Here is a 22273-nt window from a genome sequence, read left to right on the forward strand (position 1 = left end):
GCCGCCGAATTGCTGCAGAACAGCCCAACGTGCCGCCCCTTCCCCTTGGCCGCCCCAAGCACCTGCTTGCTGGGCTGGTGCCTGGAGCTGGCCCTGCCTTGTCTACACTCTTTTGTTTTTTCCCTTACAATTTGCCATTATTGGGAGTGCTAACGTATACAAGACTTACCATTGTGTCATCTATACCTGCTCTGAGCTGGCTTAGAGGAAATGGTGCTTAAAATGTGAGAGACTTCCTGGAGCCATCTGCCCTAAGGCTCTCATCAATATTGCCACTCATGTAGCTCAACTAGCGGGAACAACGGTGGGATATTTTGGGACCCTATCCCCAGGCAGGGGACAACCAGCTGAGTACTAACTCTGGGGGGGAAAAGCCATCTACTGAATCATCAATGCTACCTCCAGCAGCACAGTGTCTCCTAACTCTCTGCTGGGGGCACTAGGTCAGTGCTGAGTTAGACTGGAAGCTGTATGGGGCAGAGACCATCATTTTGTTCTGTGTTTGTACAGCACCTAGCACAATGGGGGGTGGTGGTCCATGATTGGGGCTCTGAAGCGCTACCACAATACATGCATAATAACACTACCTACTGAATCACCAGCGCTGGTGAGGTCTCCTCTCCTTACCTGGCAGATTCTTTCCACTCCATTTCTTCCCCGTCGTGCTGCAGTGTGTCCATCTCAGTGAACAGGGTGGGGTTTGGAGGGTCATCGTCTTCACCCAGGATGTAACGAAGGCGTTCAGCAGCTGGAGACACTAAAGCGAGGAGATAAAAAGAGTTCATTTAACCCTGGACAACTGTGGATGGTTCTAGGAACCTTGTGAGAATGAGCTTTCTGGTGAATATGTCCTGGTTACAGCCATGGAGTCACAGAGTTCAAGGTCAGAAGGGACCATCAGATCATACCTCACCTCCTGTATAGCACAGATCACCACCTGCACACCAAGCCCAACCACCAGAATAAGACCAAAGTACTACAGACTTCAGGAGGCTAAACCATTGAATGCCACAGGTAGAGAATACCAATGGCAAGGAACTGATACTGAGATATACCTATCCGGACAAGAAATATAAAGACTGCAGCTTTGCTTGTGATAATTTGGTCCTTTCAAACTCAGCCCCAGTCAGAACCAGGAACCAAAGCAAGAAAATGGAATTTGTTTCTTCAAAATGTTTTGTGGGTTTGAATTTTGGGTGGAGAGTCAGATCAGTTTAATCAAACCTGGCCGCCTGTTGGGGAAACAATCTTTGATTTCTCTTCCGTTTTGCTCATGCTGAAAAATCGACTTGGGAAGACCTCGCTGGGCATCTCGTGCTGTAGCGATTGCAGCAGGGTTCTTTGCTGCCAAAAGTGCAGTTGTAGCAGTCCATTCGGGCAGCCTGAGCAGCAGCCCCCTGGCTCTAGTTTTCTAGGAAAGACGCTGCAAAGACTAAAGGGGTAATTTTGATGGCAAACAAAAGTGATTCAGCATTTTTGGGGCAGCAAGATTAGTCACTCCTGACCCACAAAGCTTTGGACAAACAGAAAGGAGGGTGAGGGTGGAGGAGGGGACCAACAGGCATATCTTAGATCCTGTAGTGAAAAGGACATTTGGAGGACAATAAGCCGTTTGAGGGAACAACTCATTCAGAAACAAGAGGCCCATTGAGGAGCAAGGAAGACCGAGACAATAAAGCAATTCAGGCCAAGTTTCCTCAACAAAGAGGGCTTGAAATATAGAACAACTGGCAAATGTAATGAATGGAAGGTGCACACTCTCAATTTTGGTAATCAGTGGATACAACCACCAGCTAGATTCAGACGGTGAAATCCTGGCCCCATTTAAGTCAATAGGAATTTTGACATCGGTTACAGAAGGGCCAACATTTCACCCGTTGAATTTAAGGCCAGAAGGGACCATGATGTTCATCTAGTCTGCCCTTCTGCAAAACACAGGCCAGAGAATTTCATTTCCTGCACCACGCACATATTTGTGGTTGAGCTAGAGCATATATTTTTTTCTGAAAGTGACATCCAATTTTGTTTAAAGACATCAAGTGATGGAGAATCTACCATGTTCCCCAGGGAAGTTGTTCCAATGGTGAATTGCCACACCGTTAAAAATCTGTGCTTTATTTCTAACTTGAATGTATCTAGCTCCAGCTTCCAGGCATTGGATCATGTCCTGCCTTTACCTGTTAGATTAAAGATCCCTCAGCTATCCCCAGGTATTTATGGACTGAGCTTCTTAACTCTTTGGACCCGCTGGGGAAGAAACATGACAAGACATGGTGACACTCTTTGTGGGTTCTAGTGCAGGGTCCTGGATCAGGAAGGTTCCACCATTTCAGTGAGAAATTCTGGCTTTGCGGCAGTGCATGGCTCAGGGGACTGATAAGTGGATACAGAACATTTAACTTCCAAGTCACCAGCTAGAATCCAGTCCAGGTTGGGGAGTGACTGATAGTTATAATATAAATATATGGAGCTATACCTATCTCATAGAACTAGAAGGGACCCCGAAAGGTCATTGTGTCCAGCCCCCTGCCTTCACTAACAGGACCAAGTACTGATTTTGCCCCAGAGCCCTAAGTGGCCCCCTCAAGGATTGAGCTCACAACCCTGGGTTTGGCAGGCCAATGCTCAAACCACTGAGTTATCCCTCCCCCACCTGATACCTGGTGCTTGGTGGCCTATGTGAAATGAGTTTGGTGCAGCCCAATCCCAGTGCACAAGTGTCCATATAATAAGAAATACCAGCACAATTGCCCTTTCCATCACATCACGCTGGTGGCTTCAGTGGAGAAGCCAAGGCTCGTATAGGTTACGGAGATTGAACCGTCCCACCTCCAGCTCAGGGAGGGATGTTGAGAAGCTTGCTTTGTGCTGTGCCTGCTGCAGTTAAACATAGGACTTCAGTGTCCAGAGCTGTCATGCCAGCATCTTCTACCAGCAATACAGCCCTGTAAGAAACAAGAAACCCTGGTCTCTAGCACAGGGGGAAATTTTGTCGCCCCCTTTTCTATGCTTTGTTTTCCTTCGGACATTGAGCCGAAACATGAGGTCGTTGCTCAGACAAGACTTCCATTGATGTCATTGGGAGTTTTGCCTGAGTGGGAGCTGTACAAATTGGCCCAATGTTTCGCTTTTAGAAATTGTATTTTTTTTCCTGCTGTGATATGTGAGTTGGTGGAGGTCACTCATTCACCCGTCTTTCAGCCATCAAATTCAAATCTGTTTCAGGGCTCTCTCTTTCTATTAATCTATTCTGGGATTTTCTCCCCCTCCGTCCCCCCTTCTCAACATTTTCTGTCTCTCTATCTCAGAAAGAAAGTGAAATTCTGAGATAGATAGAGAGAGAGAGAGAGAGAGAGAGAGCTTCTTAGAGTTTTGCGTGCTCTCTCGGTCTCAGAGTTTCCCTTTCTTGCTTTCTTTATGGCTCAAGCCTCTGGAGCAAAGCCTAATGCTCCTGTCATAACAAATTAACTTTGTTTCCCGCTAAGTGTTGAGGGGAGAAAAGAACAGTCGAAACAAGCTCCGCTATTGAGCGGCTGCGTCAGAGTAAGCTTAGGCCTGTGGCTGTGGTATGTCACCCAGGGATGCGGACAGAAGTTTCAGCAGCACAGGACATTTTTAATTACCGAGAGAGCCGGTTCATTCCCTTTGAATTGTTCCGCCTGAGTGACTCTAATGCATTCCCTGTAGCCGTGTGAGGGGGGCAGGCAGGGGGAGAGCACACACTTGCCCTCCTGACTGCTTGCTCCATCGCTGAGCGAGTTTGGTGGATTTTCTCTTAAATCTCTGTGTTCACATGTTTTTAGATCTCTTGGCAGCGTGCAAGGCGGCTGGCAACAGCCAGCGCAATGCTAACCCACTGCTGATGTGTGTGAGGTTAAGAATAAATGCTACTTTAGCCAGGCTAGGAGAGACAAGGCCTAGTGGTCTGAATACTGGGCTAGAAGCCATGAACTCCTCAGTTCTAATGGCATCTCTTACCTACAGAGACAGCATTTCTTAGAGTCTAAGGAAAGATAATGATAATCTATTATTATGATATCATTATTCCATGCAACACAGCCCAGGGAATTTCACGCAGTGATTCCTGAAGTGGATGGGGGTTATCCACTCCCCTGGTGTAAGAGAACACTACTGAGTTCTACTCCATGATTTGTATCAACGGAGCGCCTTGGAGTCCTCATCATGGACCAGGACCCCATTGTGCTAGGTGCTGTACAAACCCAGAACAAAAAGCTGATGGTCTAATTATAATACAAGACACTACATAATGAGATGGACAGGCAGGGGAGTTCAGGGAAAAGTCGAGACTATATTGGCAGTCTTCTTGAAAGGTATCCAGTCGTGATTTAAAGACTCCTAATGATGATGAATTAACTATTATTTTGAGTGTCTCCATGAAAATGGGAGTAGTGCTCACCGCTCACCCAGAGTTGCTGTGGGTATGTTGAAGATAGAAGGCCCTAGAGACGTGCGTGATAGAGAGGCAGGGTAATCCAGGGCTTAGGGCACTGAAGTAGGTCCTGTCTCCGCCAGTAACTCACTGGGTGATCTTGAGCAAGTCACTTTCCCGACCTGGGAAATGGGGAGAACAATCCTGCTTTTTGGTAAGGAGCTTAGATGGAAAGCACTGAGTGATAAATAAGAATATGCATGATTAATAATACCCAATTAAATAGCCTCTTCTGCCCCATTCTGAAAAGCAGCCATCACTACAATAATTCAGATGAATTCTAACTGCATCTGCATGCTGCTGTCCTTACACGAAAGTTTGGGGAGTTAGAAAAGTATCCGTTTTTATAAAAGTGCCATGTTCTCCACTATAGCATCATTACACCAGAAGTGATTCACAAACTTCCCCACACAACATAACTAGGAATCATTCGCTCCCTACTGAATGGTGTGAAACATGACAACTGTTTAACAGAACCTAGCTACATCACATGACAACTTAAGACAGGAAGCTAAGAATCTATAGGTGCTCCCAATGAGTATCTGTCGTGGCTGCTGCGGGAACTTTTGCCATGTTAAATTCCAGCTGAAATAAAGCTGCTCCCTCTTTGAATGGCATTTCAGAGGGACCATTCTGACCCTCTAGTCTTACCTCCTACACAGCACAGGCCATAGAATTTCACTCCGTGATCCTTGCATTAAGCCCATAACTTTGGTTTTGGGACTCAGCTTTGACTGTCACAACACACGTTCCCTCTCCCCGTACCAAAGCATACATTTGAGTGGAAAATGCCAGCATTCTCTGGCCTCGTCTATGCTTGTTAATGGATGGGATTTTCAAGTGACTAAGGTAGTCAAGCACTTAACTGCCTCAGATGCTTTTGCAAGCAGTGCGGTTAGAGCGCTGGACTGGGAGTCAGGACACTCGAGTTCTATTCCTGGCTCTGCCGTTCAGCAAGTCACTTCCCCACTCTGTGCCTCAGTTTCTCCCATCTGTGAAATGGGAATAATGATACTGTCCTTTGTAAAGAGCTTTGAGATCTACTGATGAAAAGCTCTGGGCATTACTATTTCTCCTACTGTGCTAACAACAGCTAAATTCCGCTGGTGGTAGCAACAGTGGGAGCACAGATATTGACAAGGCTGTTTTTTCTAACTCCGCTCAGAGCAGATCTAGACAACATGGTGATAAAACCACCGATGGCTGGTTTATGCTAGGTTTCCCACCAGCGATACCGGTGTAGGGGAACTGGTGCAAGAATCATGGTGGGAGATGTTAATAAAATTGCTGGTGTAGAAAAGACATGGGAGCTAAAAAATGGGCAGCGGAGGAGAGGTAGCACAGACAACCAAGATGGTCACAGTTCTCTAGTTTCTAATTTATGAAAAAGTCGTGCAGAATAATAGAAAGTGGTAGCGTTTCTGTAGTTTTGGTATCATCCTATTTAATGCGATAGAACAGGAGAAACTTTCTATAGATTACCTCAACCACCGTACTGAATTTGAGAGATAATTATCTCTCCCTGCTGTAGAATTCTATGAGATGGTTTGGAAAACCTACACAAAGGGTCACATTCATCATGAAATTCTATAAGTTTTTCAGAGTAATTTCGAGGGAGCCTTATTACATTTCTAAAACCCCTATTGTTTCCATCCCTATTTCATTGTATAGGACTTTTCTATGAATGGAAGGAACATGAAGGGGCCACGGGGAACAGGAAGCCTCAAGGTGACCCATTAACAACTTCAATGTTATGAAGGGCAATTGATAAAGCTGACTGAGAATTCTCCCAGGTGAGTGATTCTAAACTGGGGCCAGAAGCTAAAAATTAGGAAAGTAGAACTAAAATGGAGATAATCAGGGAAATACCATGTGCTAATGGAATAAATTACTAGGAAGGGCACCAAAACACAACACATAAGGAAGTTCCAGGCATCGTGACCAATTCAACCAGGCTCTATGCTGGCTTCTAACTGTGTAGATGTAGCCCATTGGTCAGTGTGGGTTACAGGTCCTCCTTTGTCCGATCTGAGGAAGAGCTAATGCAATTGTTGGATGCATAAACAGGGGAATTTTGAGTAGGGGTAGAGAGGTGATTTTCCCTCTGTATTTGGCACTGGTGTGATCACTGCTGGAATCCTGTGTCCACAATTCAAGAAGGCTGTTGATAAATTGGAAAGGGAAGAGCCACAGAATCATTAAAGGATTAGAAAACCTGTCTTCTAGTGATAGACACAAGGAGCTCAGTCTTTTTAGCTTAACAAAAAGAAGGCTACAGGGTAACTTGATTATAGTCCATAAAGTACCTACACAGGGAACAAGTAGGTAATAATGGGCCCTTCAATCTAGCAGAGGAAGGTCTAACACGATCCAACGGCTGGAAGTTGAAGCTAGACAAATTCAGACTGGAAATAAGGCGTACATTTTTAACAGTGTGAGTAATTAAAACCATTGGGACAATTTACCAAGGAGCGTGGTGGATTCTCCATCACTGGCCATTTTTACATCAAGACTGGATGCTTAGTAAAACATCTGCTGTAGGAATTATTTTGCGGAGGTTCTACAGGAAGGTCAGACTAGATAATCATAATGGTCCTTTCTGGCCTTGGAATCAATGAAATCTACAAAGCTCTGGAGGTCCCCAGTTCTATCCCCTTATGTGGGCCATTCAAAGAGACTTCTAATGACAAAGTGGCCAGAGCCTACCTGTCACTGGAAGGCCCACTTGTACCCTAAACTGCCAACGCTACCACCATTTCTGTTGATGGGTGGGGTTGTGTTTGATACACAGGAAGTCAGACTTTCAGTGGTTCTCAACCTGCGGCACACAGCTGCGGCCCATGTGACATCCTCAGGGCCATACAGGTAGTATTGTATGTGGCCCACAATGGTAAATAGATTGAGAATCATTGGATTAGATGATCTGGTGGTTCCTTCTGACTTTAAACTCTGACTTATTGAGTAACTCTAGTCAAGGCAACAAAGGAATGTGGTCATTCCCCACAGCCCCTCAGTAGCATCTACCTACCTATGTAGGTGCTACATATCGCTGGGGTAGCGGAGACTTCTATGGAGCCTCGGCTAGAAGGCAAAGATGGTGAGGGACGAAAAAGGCAGTACTATTAGCAGCCCTCCCTCCCCGTGAATCCTGTACTGAGTCTCAGGCCAGCTCTGGCAATCCTAGACCATTGTCTATTTCTGGGGGATTTGCAGGAGATAGTAGAAAAAGTAGGAAGGTGGGATCTGCCAAATAACGACAGTCATGTTGGGCCAGGAGGCTTTCCCTGTTCCTAAGATTCCTTAACAATCTGCTCATTTAAGGGCCTACTTTATGCAGAGCAGAACACACCAGTTATTGCAGGCCACAAGACTCTCGCTAGGAATCTGGCAGAAGAACGTGCCATGCGCCCGGTGTGTTGGAATGCTATTCACTCGTGCTATTTGGGTCCGCTTCCAAACAGCTGAAAAATGCCTGCGGCGGAGGAACACCTTTGTTCAGAGGTAATACCACTGTGGGATTCCCAAGGGAGAGATCCTTGGGCCAACTGCAAGGCGGTACTCGTACGTTATCGCATGGCACGTCCAGAGGTGCCACAATTTATGTAAATTAGTGGGGGAGGGGAGAGCAGGAATGAAAATGCAGGAGTTCGGAAGCGATGTTGAGGGGGGACATCAACAGGTGAGTCAAAATTGATGGAGACACGTCCTTTCTCTTCCCCAAGCGGTTACACCAATAGGCACATAGGACACAACATACACAACTTAGGCAGAACAACTACATTAATGGTGGGGAAAATTCCCAGAGTGCTTAATTCCAGTACTTTTACTAGATTTGGACTATGTGACTGGTCTAACCTATTAATTTTAAAAATCAAAAAGATTTCCCCCCCTTTCTAATAATCAGCACATGCGAAAAATGTACAGAAGCATTCGGCCCTTCCCGTTATAGAAAGGTGGGATCAAAAAGCTAAGTACTATGGGCCAAGTATTGGGGCAGCCAAATCCCTTGGGATGGGGAAAGAATGAATGAATGGAGAACACACACACACACACACACGAGGTACACTCCTAAGTGTGAGCACCTCTCTGAACATCCAGTCACTTTGCCTGCCACTGCAGAATTGCTGCCTTCAGCACATTTGCTAGTGTTTTGTCCAATCTGGTTTATAAATTCCCACCCTTTCCCTTGGGAGACTATTCCACAAGCCAACAATCTCACTATCAGGCAGCTCTTCTGATATTCAGCCTAAATGTTCTCGTCATTCATTCAACTGCTTTAGATGATCCTTCCCTGCTCCTGGGCGCTTACAGCCTTCAAGTATTTCCAGGCAGTTATGACTGGCCCTTCGTTGTCACTTAGCCAAGCTTAGCACGTCTACTTCTTTTGATCTTTCCTCCTAAACCTGCCCCCCTCCAGATTCTTCTTCTTCCTCCTTTCAGAACTCCTTCCCATTCATCATCAGTATCCTTTGAGCCATGAGATACACAGAAATGACCACAATACTCAAGGTGTGGTCATGTCAGCGTCATACAGAGAGGTGCTTTTTTGAAAACGTTACCCTCAGTCATTGGGAGTATGTCTATATCGCAATCGCAGGGTGTGACTGCAGATCAAGCTTTAGTCTACCTAGTTTGGCCCCTGGATTCGTGAAGCCATGGCAATGAAAGCTTCAGCATGGCCTATACAAGACTGAAGTGGCTTCACTGCTGTGGGACCCAAACTAGCTAGCTTGGGTGTGGCTGCCTGAGTTGCAATCACACCTGTGACTGCAGTATAGGCATACCCTTTGGCCCTAAGTCCTCTTTCAATGGGACGTAGGCTACCATGGCCCAGATTCTCAAAGGGATTTAGGTGTCTAACTCCTGTTCATTACATGGTTTTGAGAATTTTACCCAGGTTGTAGTATATCCCCATTCTGGGACATAACGGCCTGCCCATATACAGGACCAAAAATCAGACAAAGGGCCAGATTCTTGGCTGGTGTGAATCAGTGTCACTCCATTGAAGATATTGAGCCAGGTTCAGTGAAGCCAATGGACCTATGCCAATTTACACTGAGTGAGGTTCTGGTCCACGGCGATAACTCATGAAAATAGAGAATGAACATGAGGTAGAGACAATTCCAGAAAAACTCACTCTGGACTCATCCACACGAGAAGGTCGCACCGGTATAACTTGAGGTGTGAACTGAAACCAATAGAATGACACTGGCGTAAAAGACTCTGTGGACACTCTTATTTTGGTACAAGAGAGGCCTTTTCCCAGTTTAGTTTAACCTGTTCCTGATTGACCTGAGCTAAACCAAAATAAACCACCCCTATACTGAAGTAAATGCCCACACAGCCTTTTGCACTGGTTTATATTGGTTTCTCATGTCGACAAGCCTTGAGTCGACGTATATATTGTAGATCTTACAACGCTCACGCTACTTATACTCAGGCCTGGTCTACACTAGGACTTTAATTCGGATTTAGCTGCCTTAATCCGAATTAACCCTTCACCCGTCCACACTACAGAGCCAGTTAATTCGAATTAAAGGGCCCTTTAAATCGATTTCTGTACTCCACCTCGACGAACGGAGTAGAGCCTAAATCGATTTTGTTAATTCGAATTAGGGTTAGTGTGGACGCACACCACCGAATTACTGTGTTTAAGTTAATGGGGTAGTGTGGCCGCACACCACCGAATTAATGTGGTTTAAAACCGAATTAAGGTGCTTAGTGTGGCCGCGCACAATCGAATTTATACAACCTGTTTCCCAAATTCGAATTATCTAAATTCGGATTAATCCTGTAGTGTAGACATACCCTCAGTAGACATCCTCATTCTGACATTTCTCTCCCCCTTGTAAGTGGTTCCCCTCTTATATACAGTCCTGAATCTTCTAAGTTTACATGGCATGCTTATCCAAACAAACACTCCCCCTCCAAAGTTGTATAAAGTAAAATAATCCCCCCCAAACAAGAGCGACACCCATTCTACATGCACGCTGGGTTCAATCCAGTAGTAATTATCATATTCCACACTTCCTCAGTGCCTTCCACTCGAAGGTCTCAAAGCACTTAACAAATGATTACAAACTTAGCATCAAACACTCCCATGAGGTTGGCAGGGCATTGCCCCTCCCCACACTGCCCCCTCCCTTTGTTTTACAGGGGAGGAAGTGGAGGAATACGGAGTTTACCGGACTTGCCCTAGGTCACACAGTGAGCCTGTCTAGACCCATCCAGCCATGTTCTCCTCCTGGCCCCCCCATCATCACAAGATCAGAATTTGTGGCAGAGCCACGAATAAAATGTAGGCCTCCTGATTCTTCTGATAGTTTTTCCCCTGTTATGAAGAGAAACCATCTTCAGCTCCTTTAATATCCCCTGCTCACTGGCCTATGAAGCATCATGTTCGTAACAGACATGGCTGCAAATGGAGAGACTTTTTTGTGTCTCTAACTTGAGGGCTAAATCTCCTCTCCAAATTGCACAGGAGAATCTCTTCCAGCCTATTCCCCACTCCATGCGTGCGCCTGAGTTACACATAAGAACCACCTTTGGAGAACTGTGCTCTGCAAAGCTAAGAGGGGAGTTTAGACCTATGCTTGCAGGATCAAATCTGGATTCAAACTTCCGGCATTGAAGTCAATAGAAATTTTGCCTGAGTGGCCCACGTTACAATTATTATTTTTAACATTCTAACAATACTCTTGGCACATTACAAAATAAAGATACAGTCCCTGTACCCAGAAGGACTTATACTGTTAGAACCAATTTTGTCTCCTAATCACCCTGGCATTTCACTATGTAACCTGGATACAAGGACAGGAACTTCCGCAAAGGTGCAGAGCTGCTGGTTTGGGTTGGGAGGGTTGTCTCCTCCGCTGTTGGTGGCGAGTTGCTCAAACAAGGGTTTAACCCAACCACATGTCGGTCTCCTCGGACACCGTGTATTTGAATAAACTGTTGGGTTTTAGCACTCTCTTAATGTGTCAGATGTTAATCCACTTATGAAAATGTCTTTGTTAACGGAATCCCACTGCTCTAGAACTTGGAAATAAGAAAGTCGGCCAAATACGGTACTCAAGAAAGGGGCTAATTAAATTGGTACATATGTGTAAAAGGAAACCTCCTGCTGCAGCCAGAAATACAGCCTTTCCCGTCCCTAAAAATCAGGTGAAGCAGAATTCATAACTGCCGTGAAAGACTAGGACGTCCATTGCATTATAGTTTAGCCGGCTTTACTGCTTACGACCCTTAAGCCACACCACCAGAGGCTTGGTCATTATTATGATTAATTATTGTCATGCTCTGAGGCTCTGGTTGGAATCAGGGGCCTGTCGTGCTAGTTGCTGCACCAACACAAAGGAAGACACAACCCCAGAGAGTTCACGACCGACATACATTAGGTACATTTCAGAATCTCTCTTGCAAAAAGCAATGCTGGGATAAAAGCAGAGGATCTGAGCTGAGAGGCCAGTAACGCTTTCTGATCCGATCCCTCAGCCCTGCAATGGTATGGGGAGCTCACGGACATGAGAATAAGGATGGTATCAGTCCCCTTCTATTGCAATGCTACAGTCACTTGAGCTTCAAGCTCTGCACCCTGATGATGCTGATGTATTCTTTGCATTGTGGTAGCAACATGGGGCCATAAGCAGGGATTGGGACCCCAGTGCGGTAGGCACTGTACATGCACAAAACAAAAAAGCCCCCCTCCTCTGGCCATGGAGCTCCCTGATGGCAGTAGAGCCAGTGCGGGGTCTGTTATGCAAAAGATTAGACCCCCTCTCCCCAGGTCAATAGGAAAGCGGTTTGTGATACATCACCCCGCTGAGAGGATGAACAACATGGGTTAAAAATAATTATGATGATGATGTGGCAGCCAGATGGGTGCTTCACAGAACACACACACAAGACAGGTCTCTGCCTTGAAAAGCATAAAAATCTACATGATAATAAATAAATGCCACAGCTGCGGGGGGGGGGGGGGTCTCAGGCTTTGCCCTGGGAAGGGGGAGGAGTTGGGGGACAACCTCAACTCTATGCAACTTTCTCAGTTGGAGGGAAAGGACCTTCCCCCTGGGGGCACAGAGCTCGTTGGTTGGGGACCCTCTAAGGGCTCCATCCCACAGAGACACCAAGGGAGAGATGGACAAGAGCTATTCTGTATTGGAGTCCCTGCTGCCAGCCTCTCTGCAGCCATGTGCAAGTACCAAGTTAATTATTCCTATACCAGCCTTGACAAAAGGGCATATCCTAGTCCAAGCCATTGAGGGGAATCCGTAACGGCCCTTGGAAACTTCTCCCATCACCGACAGTAGCTATTTTAATCTAATCTATATTTTCCCTACTGTAGCTTCAGCCAGTCACCTTTCTTCTGTCTCTAATGACAGAGAGGAATTGTGTCCTACCTTTAACATCCCTTTGCAAAGTTCTAGACACCTTCTTTTCTCCAGGCTGGATCTTCCCAGCTCTTGGCCCTAACCTAGGACTTGGGAGACCCTGCTCTGCCACAGACTTCCTGTGTGACTTTGGGCAAGACTTTTAGCCTCTCTGTGACTCAGTTCCCCCAGTGGGGATAATAGCACTGCCCTGCCTCCCAGCGGTGCTCTGAGGATAAATGCCTGAAAGACTGTGAGGGGGCCACATCTGTACCTAAAGGTCGTTTAACATTGTAACTTTCTATTCTGAGTGCATTTGTGAAGAAATTTTTTTTTGTCAGCCATTGACGAAAACAAAAGACAAAGGGGAACATTTACCTAGAAAAGAGGGTTTTTTCTTTCTTTCCCCCAGCTTAAGGTCTAAGCCGATCTGTCTACACATAACACGTACTTTCTGCACTGTGCAGTTTTGCCGGGATCCTTGAGCTACTGCCTTCCCTCCATTCACAGCATACCTAGTCATTCAATATCATGCAAGTGATATCATTTTTCAGGTCTCTTCCTCCTCTAGACTCTTAGTCACATTGTTCCCCTGACCGGGGTCACTGACCCAAACAAAGAGTTATTTGCTAAACCAACATTGATAGGACTTCACTGAGCAGTGGGAGCAGGAAGCTGCTGGAGAGAATGCTTGGTATTTATTCACCTGAGGGATCTTTTCCTTCCTGAAATAAACAAAGCCTATCTTAGCCTGGCCATAGTTTCAGGCACTTATGTGGATCTTATTAATTTTTTTTCAGCTGGTAAATCTGATACATCATTCAGCTTCGTCAATGAAGATACCAGATGTTCAGTTAGGAAGATATTTAATGGTGATTTTATTTTGAGCATGCAAACTGGGCATCTTCAAAGAAGCACCGATACAACATTCTTGCAAGGTTTTGACATCTCAGCCTTATTAAAACTATCCTCATTAGAACGCTCCCTCAATTTACTACTTGGAGTCATTGGCCACCTTGCAGGGCACCGAGTTAAGAGAGCATACGAATGCGAACGGCTAGTTTAATAAAAGCTTTTTGCACTTTTGGAGCAAAAGTGACCCAAATGCTTGCAGAGTTTTTGCACTTTTGAAAGGCAATTCACTAAAGCTAAACCAGAATGCATACACTTATGCTAGGAACTTTATCAAAGGTCATAAAGAGATCCACTGTTTGGGCAGGAATAGATCACATTAATGTAATTTAAAAAAACCCAAAGAATTAAGAAAGATATTGCCAAGATGACAGATTTTAGTCTCTCCACAGTTTTATATCAGTGCAACTCCACAGGCTTTAGTGGAGTTACCCCTAATTTAAACCATAGTGAGATCAGAATCAAGCCCCAAACTTTCCAGAGCTGAAGATTTAGCTCAACATTAATACTACAGATAAAACAGATTATATTAAAATGGATCATTGCACAGAATAACACAATGTAATACTTGTATTGTTACATGCATATATCTATATTAAAGATGCACCAAGCCCCCAGAACTACTTCCCAAACCTTTCCCCAACATGATAAAAGCCCCAGCTAATGTGGTTTTACAAAACAAAGGCCAACTCTGGTTTTGCTTCTCTTGTGTATCATATATATATATATATAGAAAGTGGCTGCCATTAAAAGAATAAAAGCCGTGCACAATCGGCACTGACTGCAGTTTTCAACTAGACTTGGCATAACAAATAATTAACAAGCACCTAGCATCTGTTTGAAATGCCAACTATCTAATGGTGCTTGACAACTGTAATTATCCATTCCTTCAAAAGAGAGACATTCATTTTCTGCAGGTCTCATTTTGCAGGACAATCAGAACATACAATGGGCTTTTTTCTCCTTTGCTGTCCATTCCTTGCCCCCTAAAAAGAAGGATAGCAGCAACACTGGTTGTTCAACAGAGATGATCCTTGCAACTAGCTGCCTTCTACAATAAAGCATCCCAGCAGCAGCACTTATTGAACCTCAGGACTGAGAACCACTTAGAGGATTTAGATGCCCAATTTCCATTAATTGAAAAATTGAAAAGCTCAGCCCACCGCTCTAAATTATCCCTCTGTCTAAGACCAACATCCCATTCTAGATGCAATTTGCCTCTTCTATCCCACTTCCAGAACACTGTGATGCAGCAACGGGCTACAAAATGGAAGGCTCTCTCTCTCTAGCATGCATGTGGGCTTACTGCTAAACTCCTTGTGTTATATTTTTTGGGGTCAGCTGTGCCACATTTTTAAGGCTCAGTTTGCAGGCTGGAAGGGACAGCGACACCAGTCAAAAACACCTTTCTTACCCCTTCAGACATGAAGGAGCTGTGTTTGCTACCAAAAAGTTTATTTTCAGCAAGCACATCAGATTCCAAGATGCCACACTGTCTTGCTAATCAATTTCTCTTACACTTGCAAACAGAAACAATGCTGTCGCGTTTTACCGGCCCCTAGATCAGTTAAAAAATGGCTTGTGTAAGCAAGAAACAAAGCCCAGGAGCACCAAGGTTTTTAAGACTGGAAAGAGACTGGAAATAGCATGTGGAATAGTTCTTACCTGGAATGGTTTGCATTCTTTGCCCCGTTAAACGTACACCACACCAAACAAAAAACACCCCAAACTTCCTCCTTTATCCACTCAGTCTTGTTAAACTCCACAGCTTAATGAGCAGATTATAGAGAATATAAAGCACTTTCCTCTCTCTTCAGCTCTCATGACGTGAAGTTACCAAATCCACCGAGATGCCTGTACAAGAGGTGAGCGAACTGGCGTGTGTGAGAGAGAGTGAATGAGAGGGGGGGAAATGAGAGAGAGAGGTGGGAGGATGGGAACAGCGGCACAGGTTTTGATATAATCTCTACAACTTCAGAAATGCTGCACATATTTATTCCAAGCACGGACAGAGCCCTATGCCTCTTTACTCAGGCAAAATTCCCCACAGAAGTCAATGGGAGTTCTGCCAAAGTATGAGTTGAACTGCTGAACAGGCCCTATTTTAGCTGGTTTAAATCCTAAATGTTTTGGATTCTCCATGTGCCTCGTGCTTTACTGTTCCTTCATATTGCATCATACGCACGCTGGGCCTCATCTTCAGATACTGACATCCATCCATCAGGAATATTGCATTGGATTTATTTCCTTCAAGGTAAGGTAAGGTAAATTGAGGACTCTATGCAGGGTTAGAGTGCTCCACTAAGTGCTTTGGAGACTGTTTCAAATACACAATTGCGAACACTTGCTTTGTAAATGCTGCATTATTCAGAAACAACTTGCAACAACTACAAAGGACTGTACTCCCCATAACTAGCCACAGTCAGAAACCTTTACCATTTCCAGCACCTTTTATTGGAGATCGTCAAATAGAAGACAAGCCTGCGCTGTTGATCCTACAGGTTTGCTATCATTTAGCTTTAATGCACGGCCTCTATATGTAAGTCACATTGAATAACTAACTGGGACACTATGCTTTGCCAAGTGAAAGAAAACAAAGTTTAAGTATAAGGAATTAGAGGCATGATTTCCAGACTGGTACTCTGGTTTTACAAGTGCACTTTTGCCAGGGAATTGCTGGAATGCTTTGCCAGTGAAAAGCATGAATGAATCGCAAGCAGAATCTATGGTGAGTACAAAATTGTGCTCTTAAAGAGAGGATTCTGAAGCAAACTCCTATATCCGGTCACTTTTTGTGATCCAGCTCCTACAGCAGTTTGGTTTAGTGCACTCTTAAATGAGCAAAAAGAAGAGAACATCTATATTGGGGCTAAAACGAAGATTGACAGCTATTTTGCTATGTAAAATGTTAATCTTTGCTAAGGAGCTTTAAAAACTAGACTGGACAAGGCTCTAGGGAATAAACTGTAGGGAACAATCCTACTCTGGTGAAGAAATAGACTAGATGTGACCCAATAGGGTCTTTCCTGTCTCTAACAACTATGATTACATGACACCTTGAAATATATTAGAGCAACGAATACATTTTCTGCTAAATTCTGGTCATTCTGCTAACTCACCCTCCCATTCACCACCCCACCCCCGCCCCTGCCGGTCTTCTCTGTTCACCTGTCATGTCCTGTCTGACATCTAGTCTGCGAGCTCCCTGGGACAGGGACGGTCTTTTTTGTTATTTTCTGTGTACTGCATAGCACAATGGGGCCCTGACCCTCAGCTAGGGTTCTTAGACACTACTGCAATTGGAATAATAAACTAGGAGAAATAATACCTACCTCTTTTATAGTGCTTTTCATCAGTAGATCTCAAAGCACTTTATAAATATTGCAATTAAGTCAGGATGGAAAAAATGCAAAAAGTAAAGCCAGAAAATGGTCAGCAAAAAGGCACTGCATTCAGTCATAATTCAATGACCAGAAATATGGGCTATTAACTCTATTGTTTAGTAAGAAGTAGGAAATAACATTAATTACTTACAGCACAATAACACTTTGAAAACACAGCACTGAAATGACCTTGCTGCATTACATACGGACTCTTTCAAAGGCTAACATATCACATCTGCTCTGCTTACAAAGGAAAAGGTGTGTTTTCAAATTCCTGGTGTCATGGGACTTGAAAAATTAAGGCTATGTTCTTCTTGTCTTTGGTACCATTTAGAATAGCGAAGAAGAGACCACAATTGTACCTACAGGCTGCAAATGCTACTTTCTTTACCATGTTTTATCAGCAGAGAACGAACCCAGGACCTTCAACACTAAAAGCAAGGACGGCTACCATTTGAACTAGAGGAGTACCACATTTGCTATTAACAGTAATAGGCTCATGTACGCGGACCAGCCACTACAGGAAACACACTACACATGTCACACAAAATACAAAATAAACATGCAGGATGGAGAGAAATTTATTTGGTGTAGCTAGTACACAGTGTATAGCTATGAGTGGTCGGATGAAATTATGCCAAATATAAGGAGAAAAGCTTTCTGACAATGAGATCTATTAAGCTGTGCATTTCCTGAGGAAAATGGTGGAAGTCCTATTTTTTGGGGTGGGTGGGGGGCGGCTTGTAAAATTAGACTGGACAAAACAGTCCAAACATCTCTAACAATTATATTGCATGGAGAATGGGTCCATCAATGGCTATTAGCCAAGCTAGTCAAGGACGCAACCCCATGCTCCGAGTGTCCCTAAGCCAGAACACTGGGCTAGATGGACCACTGGTCTGACCCAGTGTGGCCGTTCTTATGTTCCAATTCTACAGTCAGAACATACCTGACAAATTTGCTGATGCTGCACAAAGCAGAACTGAATCCAGCTCATTCTTCCTAAACTGCATGGGCTGAAAGAGACCCCGGCAACAAGACTTGTGCTTCAGCAGCCCTGAGCTGCCTGAACAGACCCTTTGTGGCCAGTGCAACCACCTATAATTTAGAGAAGCCTTTAGGCCATTCTTACACAGCCAAGTACCAAATTGGCCCCTGGCAGCTGTGGGAATTAGGGGAGTACAAAGCCAGCTCTGGAACATCTGAGTACTGTCCCCCTGTGGTGAAGGTACAAAAGGCTATGTCAGCCTGAGTGCTACAGAGGACTAAACTTGAGTGAATAATGGTTTTTTGGGTCTGGGGCTGAATTGAATAATAAATAATAAAAAAATAAAAAAAAAAAAAAAATCTGAACCAAAATGAAACTTTCAAAAGTTTTTGTCCAGTTGAAAAGCTGAAAAAAATTAATTTTCAATTGAATGAAATGTTTCTATACCTCTAAATGATTTTTCCCCAGTGTTTTGATTCATTTAGAGTCAACCAAAATGTTTTCGGTCAACTTCAAATGATTTTGTTTTCAAATTTTTCATTTCGATTTGGCAGTTTCAGGTGTTTTTCACCTTTTTTTTTTTAATTGGCCAAATTTGGAATTGAATTCAAGCCCTGTTTTTTTAAATGAAAAACACAATTTGTTGAAAAAAATGATGCAAGCATTATAGAGGACCGCACAGACCACCTCAGGAAATCTGATCTAGCGAGAGCCCAATTCCTTTTCTTGATTGCGGGGTATAGCACAACTGGGACTTACTCGTCCTGCTGGCGTTGTCGTTCCCATTGTCGTAGCTTGCTTGCCCTCCTTCATCGGTATCTGATCGGTCCTGGCGCTCGTAGAGCCTTTCATTCTCGCTGGTTTTATCCCGGCTGGAGGTGGATCTCCGTCTGCGCCTTTTCCTCCTGTAGCCCCGTGGCATTGGCACCCCGATGTAAATGGAATGGTAGTCTGCAATGGAGAAAAAAGAAACCCACCAAGGAACTTTCCATGCAGAAGCAGGGCTCTGGGTGTACAAACCTCACAGCTTTTCACTTGTGGATAAAAGCCAGTTCTTCCATATGCTCTCCCCACCCCATTAGGCCTGAAACACCAAACTTTACTATCATGCTAACAAAAATGTCTGACTACTCCCAAACCCATCGATGCTATGGAGTCCACAAGTAGGCAAGCCCTTGGGTTCTGCATCTCATCAGCACCCCTAGAAGCACCATAACACGCATCCCCACTGATACATTGGGGTGCAAGACTATGCCAAACCATGTTTCACCTCCACAAAGGACGTTTTTCCTTATTTAGATGGAAACATGACAAATTTTATCCATTTCGCCTCGAATTTTGGCATCACTTCTCTATTCCACTACTCCAAGGAATATTACCTTGCAAGGTAGTCTTCAGACCAACTGAACAGCCCTATTCTGAGACATGCTGAGTAGCTACAGCTTCCACAGACTTCAACAGGAGTTGTGGGTGCTCAACACCTCTCAGGATTGGGCGTCAGCTGTCTAGTAGGAAGTCTAAGGCAGTGGTTTCTCAACCTTCTCAAACTGTCCACCTCTTAGTCAAAGTCAAAAACATTCATGTACCCCTTACATTTAATAGAAAAGAGTAAAAAAAAAGGTATCTAGGATAACAAGAAGTCTTATTTGTGAGTGTGCTTTGAGAAGTTGATAGAGAATACTTGACTTGGAAGAGTAAGGGTGTGTGAGGAGTGAGATTTTCTTTTCTTCCGAACAAATACGTTTTTCAATGCCTTGCAACCCCTTTGGTTGTCATGACCCATGAGCTGAGAAACATTGGTCTAGTGGATAGACAGGGCATTAGACTAGGACTCAGGATATCTGGGTTCAATTCACAGCTCAGCCACAGAGTCCCTGTGTGCCCATGAACATGTCACTTAGAGCTGTCCGGGGCCTTAGTTCTTCATCTATAAATGGAGATAGCACTTCCCTACCTCCCAGGAGGGTTTGGGCGAACGAATCCATTAATGATTGTGACATACTGCAGTGATGAGGGCCATATAAGTAGGTAGGTAGGTAGATTAATCGATCACTGAAGTCAATGAGAGTTTTGACATTGGACTTCAATGGGAGCAGAATCAGCCTCCCAAGGCAAATTGTGGAACACCTGGAATTTCTCTTACCATCATCATCATATCTCTTCCTGGAGTTGCTGAGACCTCTTTCACTCAATCCATCATCCTCATCCATCATGATTGAACCACGAGAGGAGAGAGCTGAGGGATTCAAGGGGGGCAGGAAAGAAAGAAAAATAATTAGAACATGGCTTTTAAGAAAAAATATTTTCATTTTAGATCAATAAGAGATTCTCTAGAGAGAGGCATCTGGCTCCACATCAGTGGTAAGAGACTATTATTAAAATTGTCATCTTTTTGGGGCAGGGGCCATCCTTTAGTTTTGTGTTTGTACAGTGCCTGGCACAGTGGGGCCCGGTCCTTTTTCTAGATGCTCCAGCAATGCAAATAAATAATAAATCAATACTGACGAAGGCTGAAGTTTCTTGCCGATCCCCTGAGGTGGTTCTGCCAGATCTGGGCTAAGACACATTGCTGGGGGGCAGTGTGGAGGACGTTGCTTAATAAATGTTATTTGTGTTACAGTAGTGCCTACAGACCCCAACAGAGATGGCGACCATTGTGCTAGGCACGGTACAGTCAGCTGGTGAGAGACAGTCCTTGCCCCAAGAACTTACAGCCTAAATAGACAAGACAGGCAAAGCATTGGAGAGAAGAAGGTCTGAAAACATTGTTTCATTCTGTGTTTGTACAGGGCCTAGCAAAATGGGCGGCTGGTACATGATTGGGGCTCCTAGCTTCTACTGCAATACGCATAATTACAAGGGAAATATTTAATGAACAAGAGGCCTAAATTCACAGAAGTGATTGGGTTTTTAATATTATTTTTGTAAGGGAACTAGCTAGGTTAGGAGGTTTGTAATGAGATACAGAAGCTATCCGAGCTGTAGGTACCTGATCCAACTGCCATTAAAGTCAAAGGAAAGGCTTCCCTTTTTATTACTCCTTATTATTTGTATTCCTGTAGCATGTAGGGGCTCTATCATGGACCTGGACCTCACTGTGCTAGGTGCTGTACAAACACAGAACAAAAAAACCCGGTCCTTTTGATTCTCATTGTGGCTGCACCAGGCCATATATCACCAAGTTCAAATGTGACTCATTGCAATGGGTGATTAGGTAGCAACGGCTTTTGACGTTTGTCTGGTGACTTGGGCAACATGAGGTTCTCAGCTCAGTTCCTAGCATCTACATCACAACCACCGATCCTAACTGGCTGTCTCAACAGAAAGGCCAAGAACTAGACAGGCCGTGGAGACTGAACTACCCACTCACTCCTAGAGAGAGACACACATATATGGCAATCTCCTGCAATATCTTTGGGAGGACTCATTGTGGGCCTGCGACTGTATGAAATTCCATTGGAGAGAGTGACCACAGCCCTCCAGGAACGAAGAACAGTGGCTGGAGGCGGAGGGATGTTTAGGCAAATTCACTCAGGTTTTAACATGTCCATAGGGGCACTGCCACCTGGAGAGGCTCACATATACTGCTTCAAAATGGATTCTCCAGAAGCCACTGGACAAAGAAAGGACTTTTGGATTAATAGCCTGAGTTTAAATTAAGGGCTCTCTCAGATCCAGCCAACAGACAGGACCTTCTGTCCAAGGCAGGGGCCGGGGGTCCCAATCCTTAGGGAAGGGTTGGAAGGACTGACACCTGTCATAGCCTGAAATTGGAGTTGGGGGCGGGTGGTGATCTCTGCAAGCATGTACATATTAAACATATATTTTAATATGTTTTCTCTGTAATGCTTTCCCCTTAAAATAAAGGTGCTTGCTTAGAAAGAGCTGTGAGCTAACTTGTAACTGCTGGCAATTCTACGGGTCATAGGCTTTAAAGAGCATGCCAAGTGCAGATGCTGGCTTGGTTAGGCAGACTGGCTTGTTGGGGATATCACAGTTTTCAGAGGCAAAAGGCTAAAGCAGTCTAGTTGTTATAGCCGTGGGGCTGGGAGACAGGAGACCTGGGTTGTAGTGCAGACTTTGCTTTGAGACTTCTGGAAAGTCATTCCACCTCTTTGCTGAAGTTTCCCCCGCCCCCCCAATCTTAAAAAAAATGATACTGACCTCC

At 44.5% G+C, this 22273-nt stretch overlaps 1 protein-coding gene across 1 annotated transcript in view; it reads right to left on the reverse strand.

Moving 5' to 3' along the window:
* SLC4A5 (solute carrier family 4 member 5) overlaps positions 1-20324 on the reverse strand; it is a 111323-nt gene extending 90999 nt beyond the window's left edge. The window contains exons 1-5 of the mRNA XM_024211427.2: positions 20249-20324; positions 19644-19646; positions 18901-19056; positions 7139-7162; positions 628-757 (exon numbers count right to left, since the gene is read on the reverse strand). Coding sequence (XP_024067195.2) covers positions 628-757; positions 7139-7162; positions 18901-19056; positions 19644-19646; positions 20249-20318 — 383 coding nt within the window. The 5' untranslated portion in view covers positions 20319-20324. The remainder of the gene's footprint in view (positions 1-627; positions 758-7138; positions 7163-18900; positions 19057-19643; positions 19647-20248) is intronic.
* Between the last annotated feature and the right edge of the window lie 1949 nt (positions 20325-22273).

The sequence above is a fragment of the Terrapene carolina genome, unplaced genomic scaffold, assembly GCF_002925995.2.
Source record: "Terrapene carolina triunguis isolate 2854851 unplaced genomic scaffold, T_m_triunguis-2.0 Scaffold53, whole genome shotgun sequence".
Lineage (NCBI taxonomy): Eukaryota > Metazoa > Chordata > Testudines > Emydidae > Terrapene > Terrapene triunguis.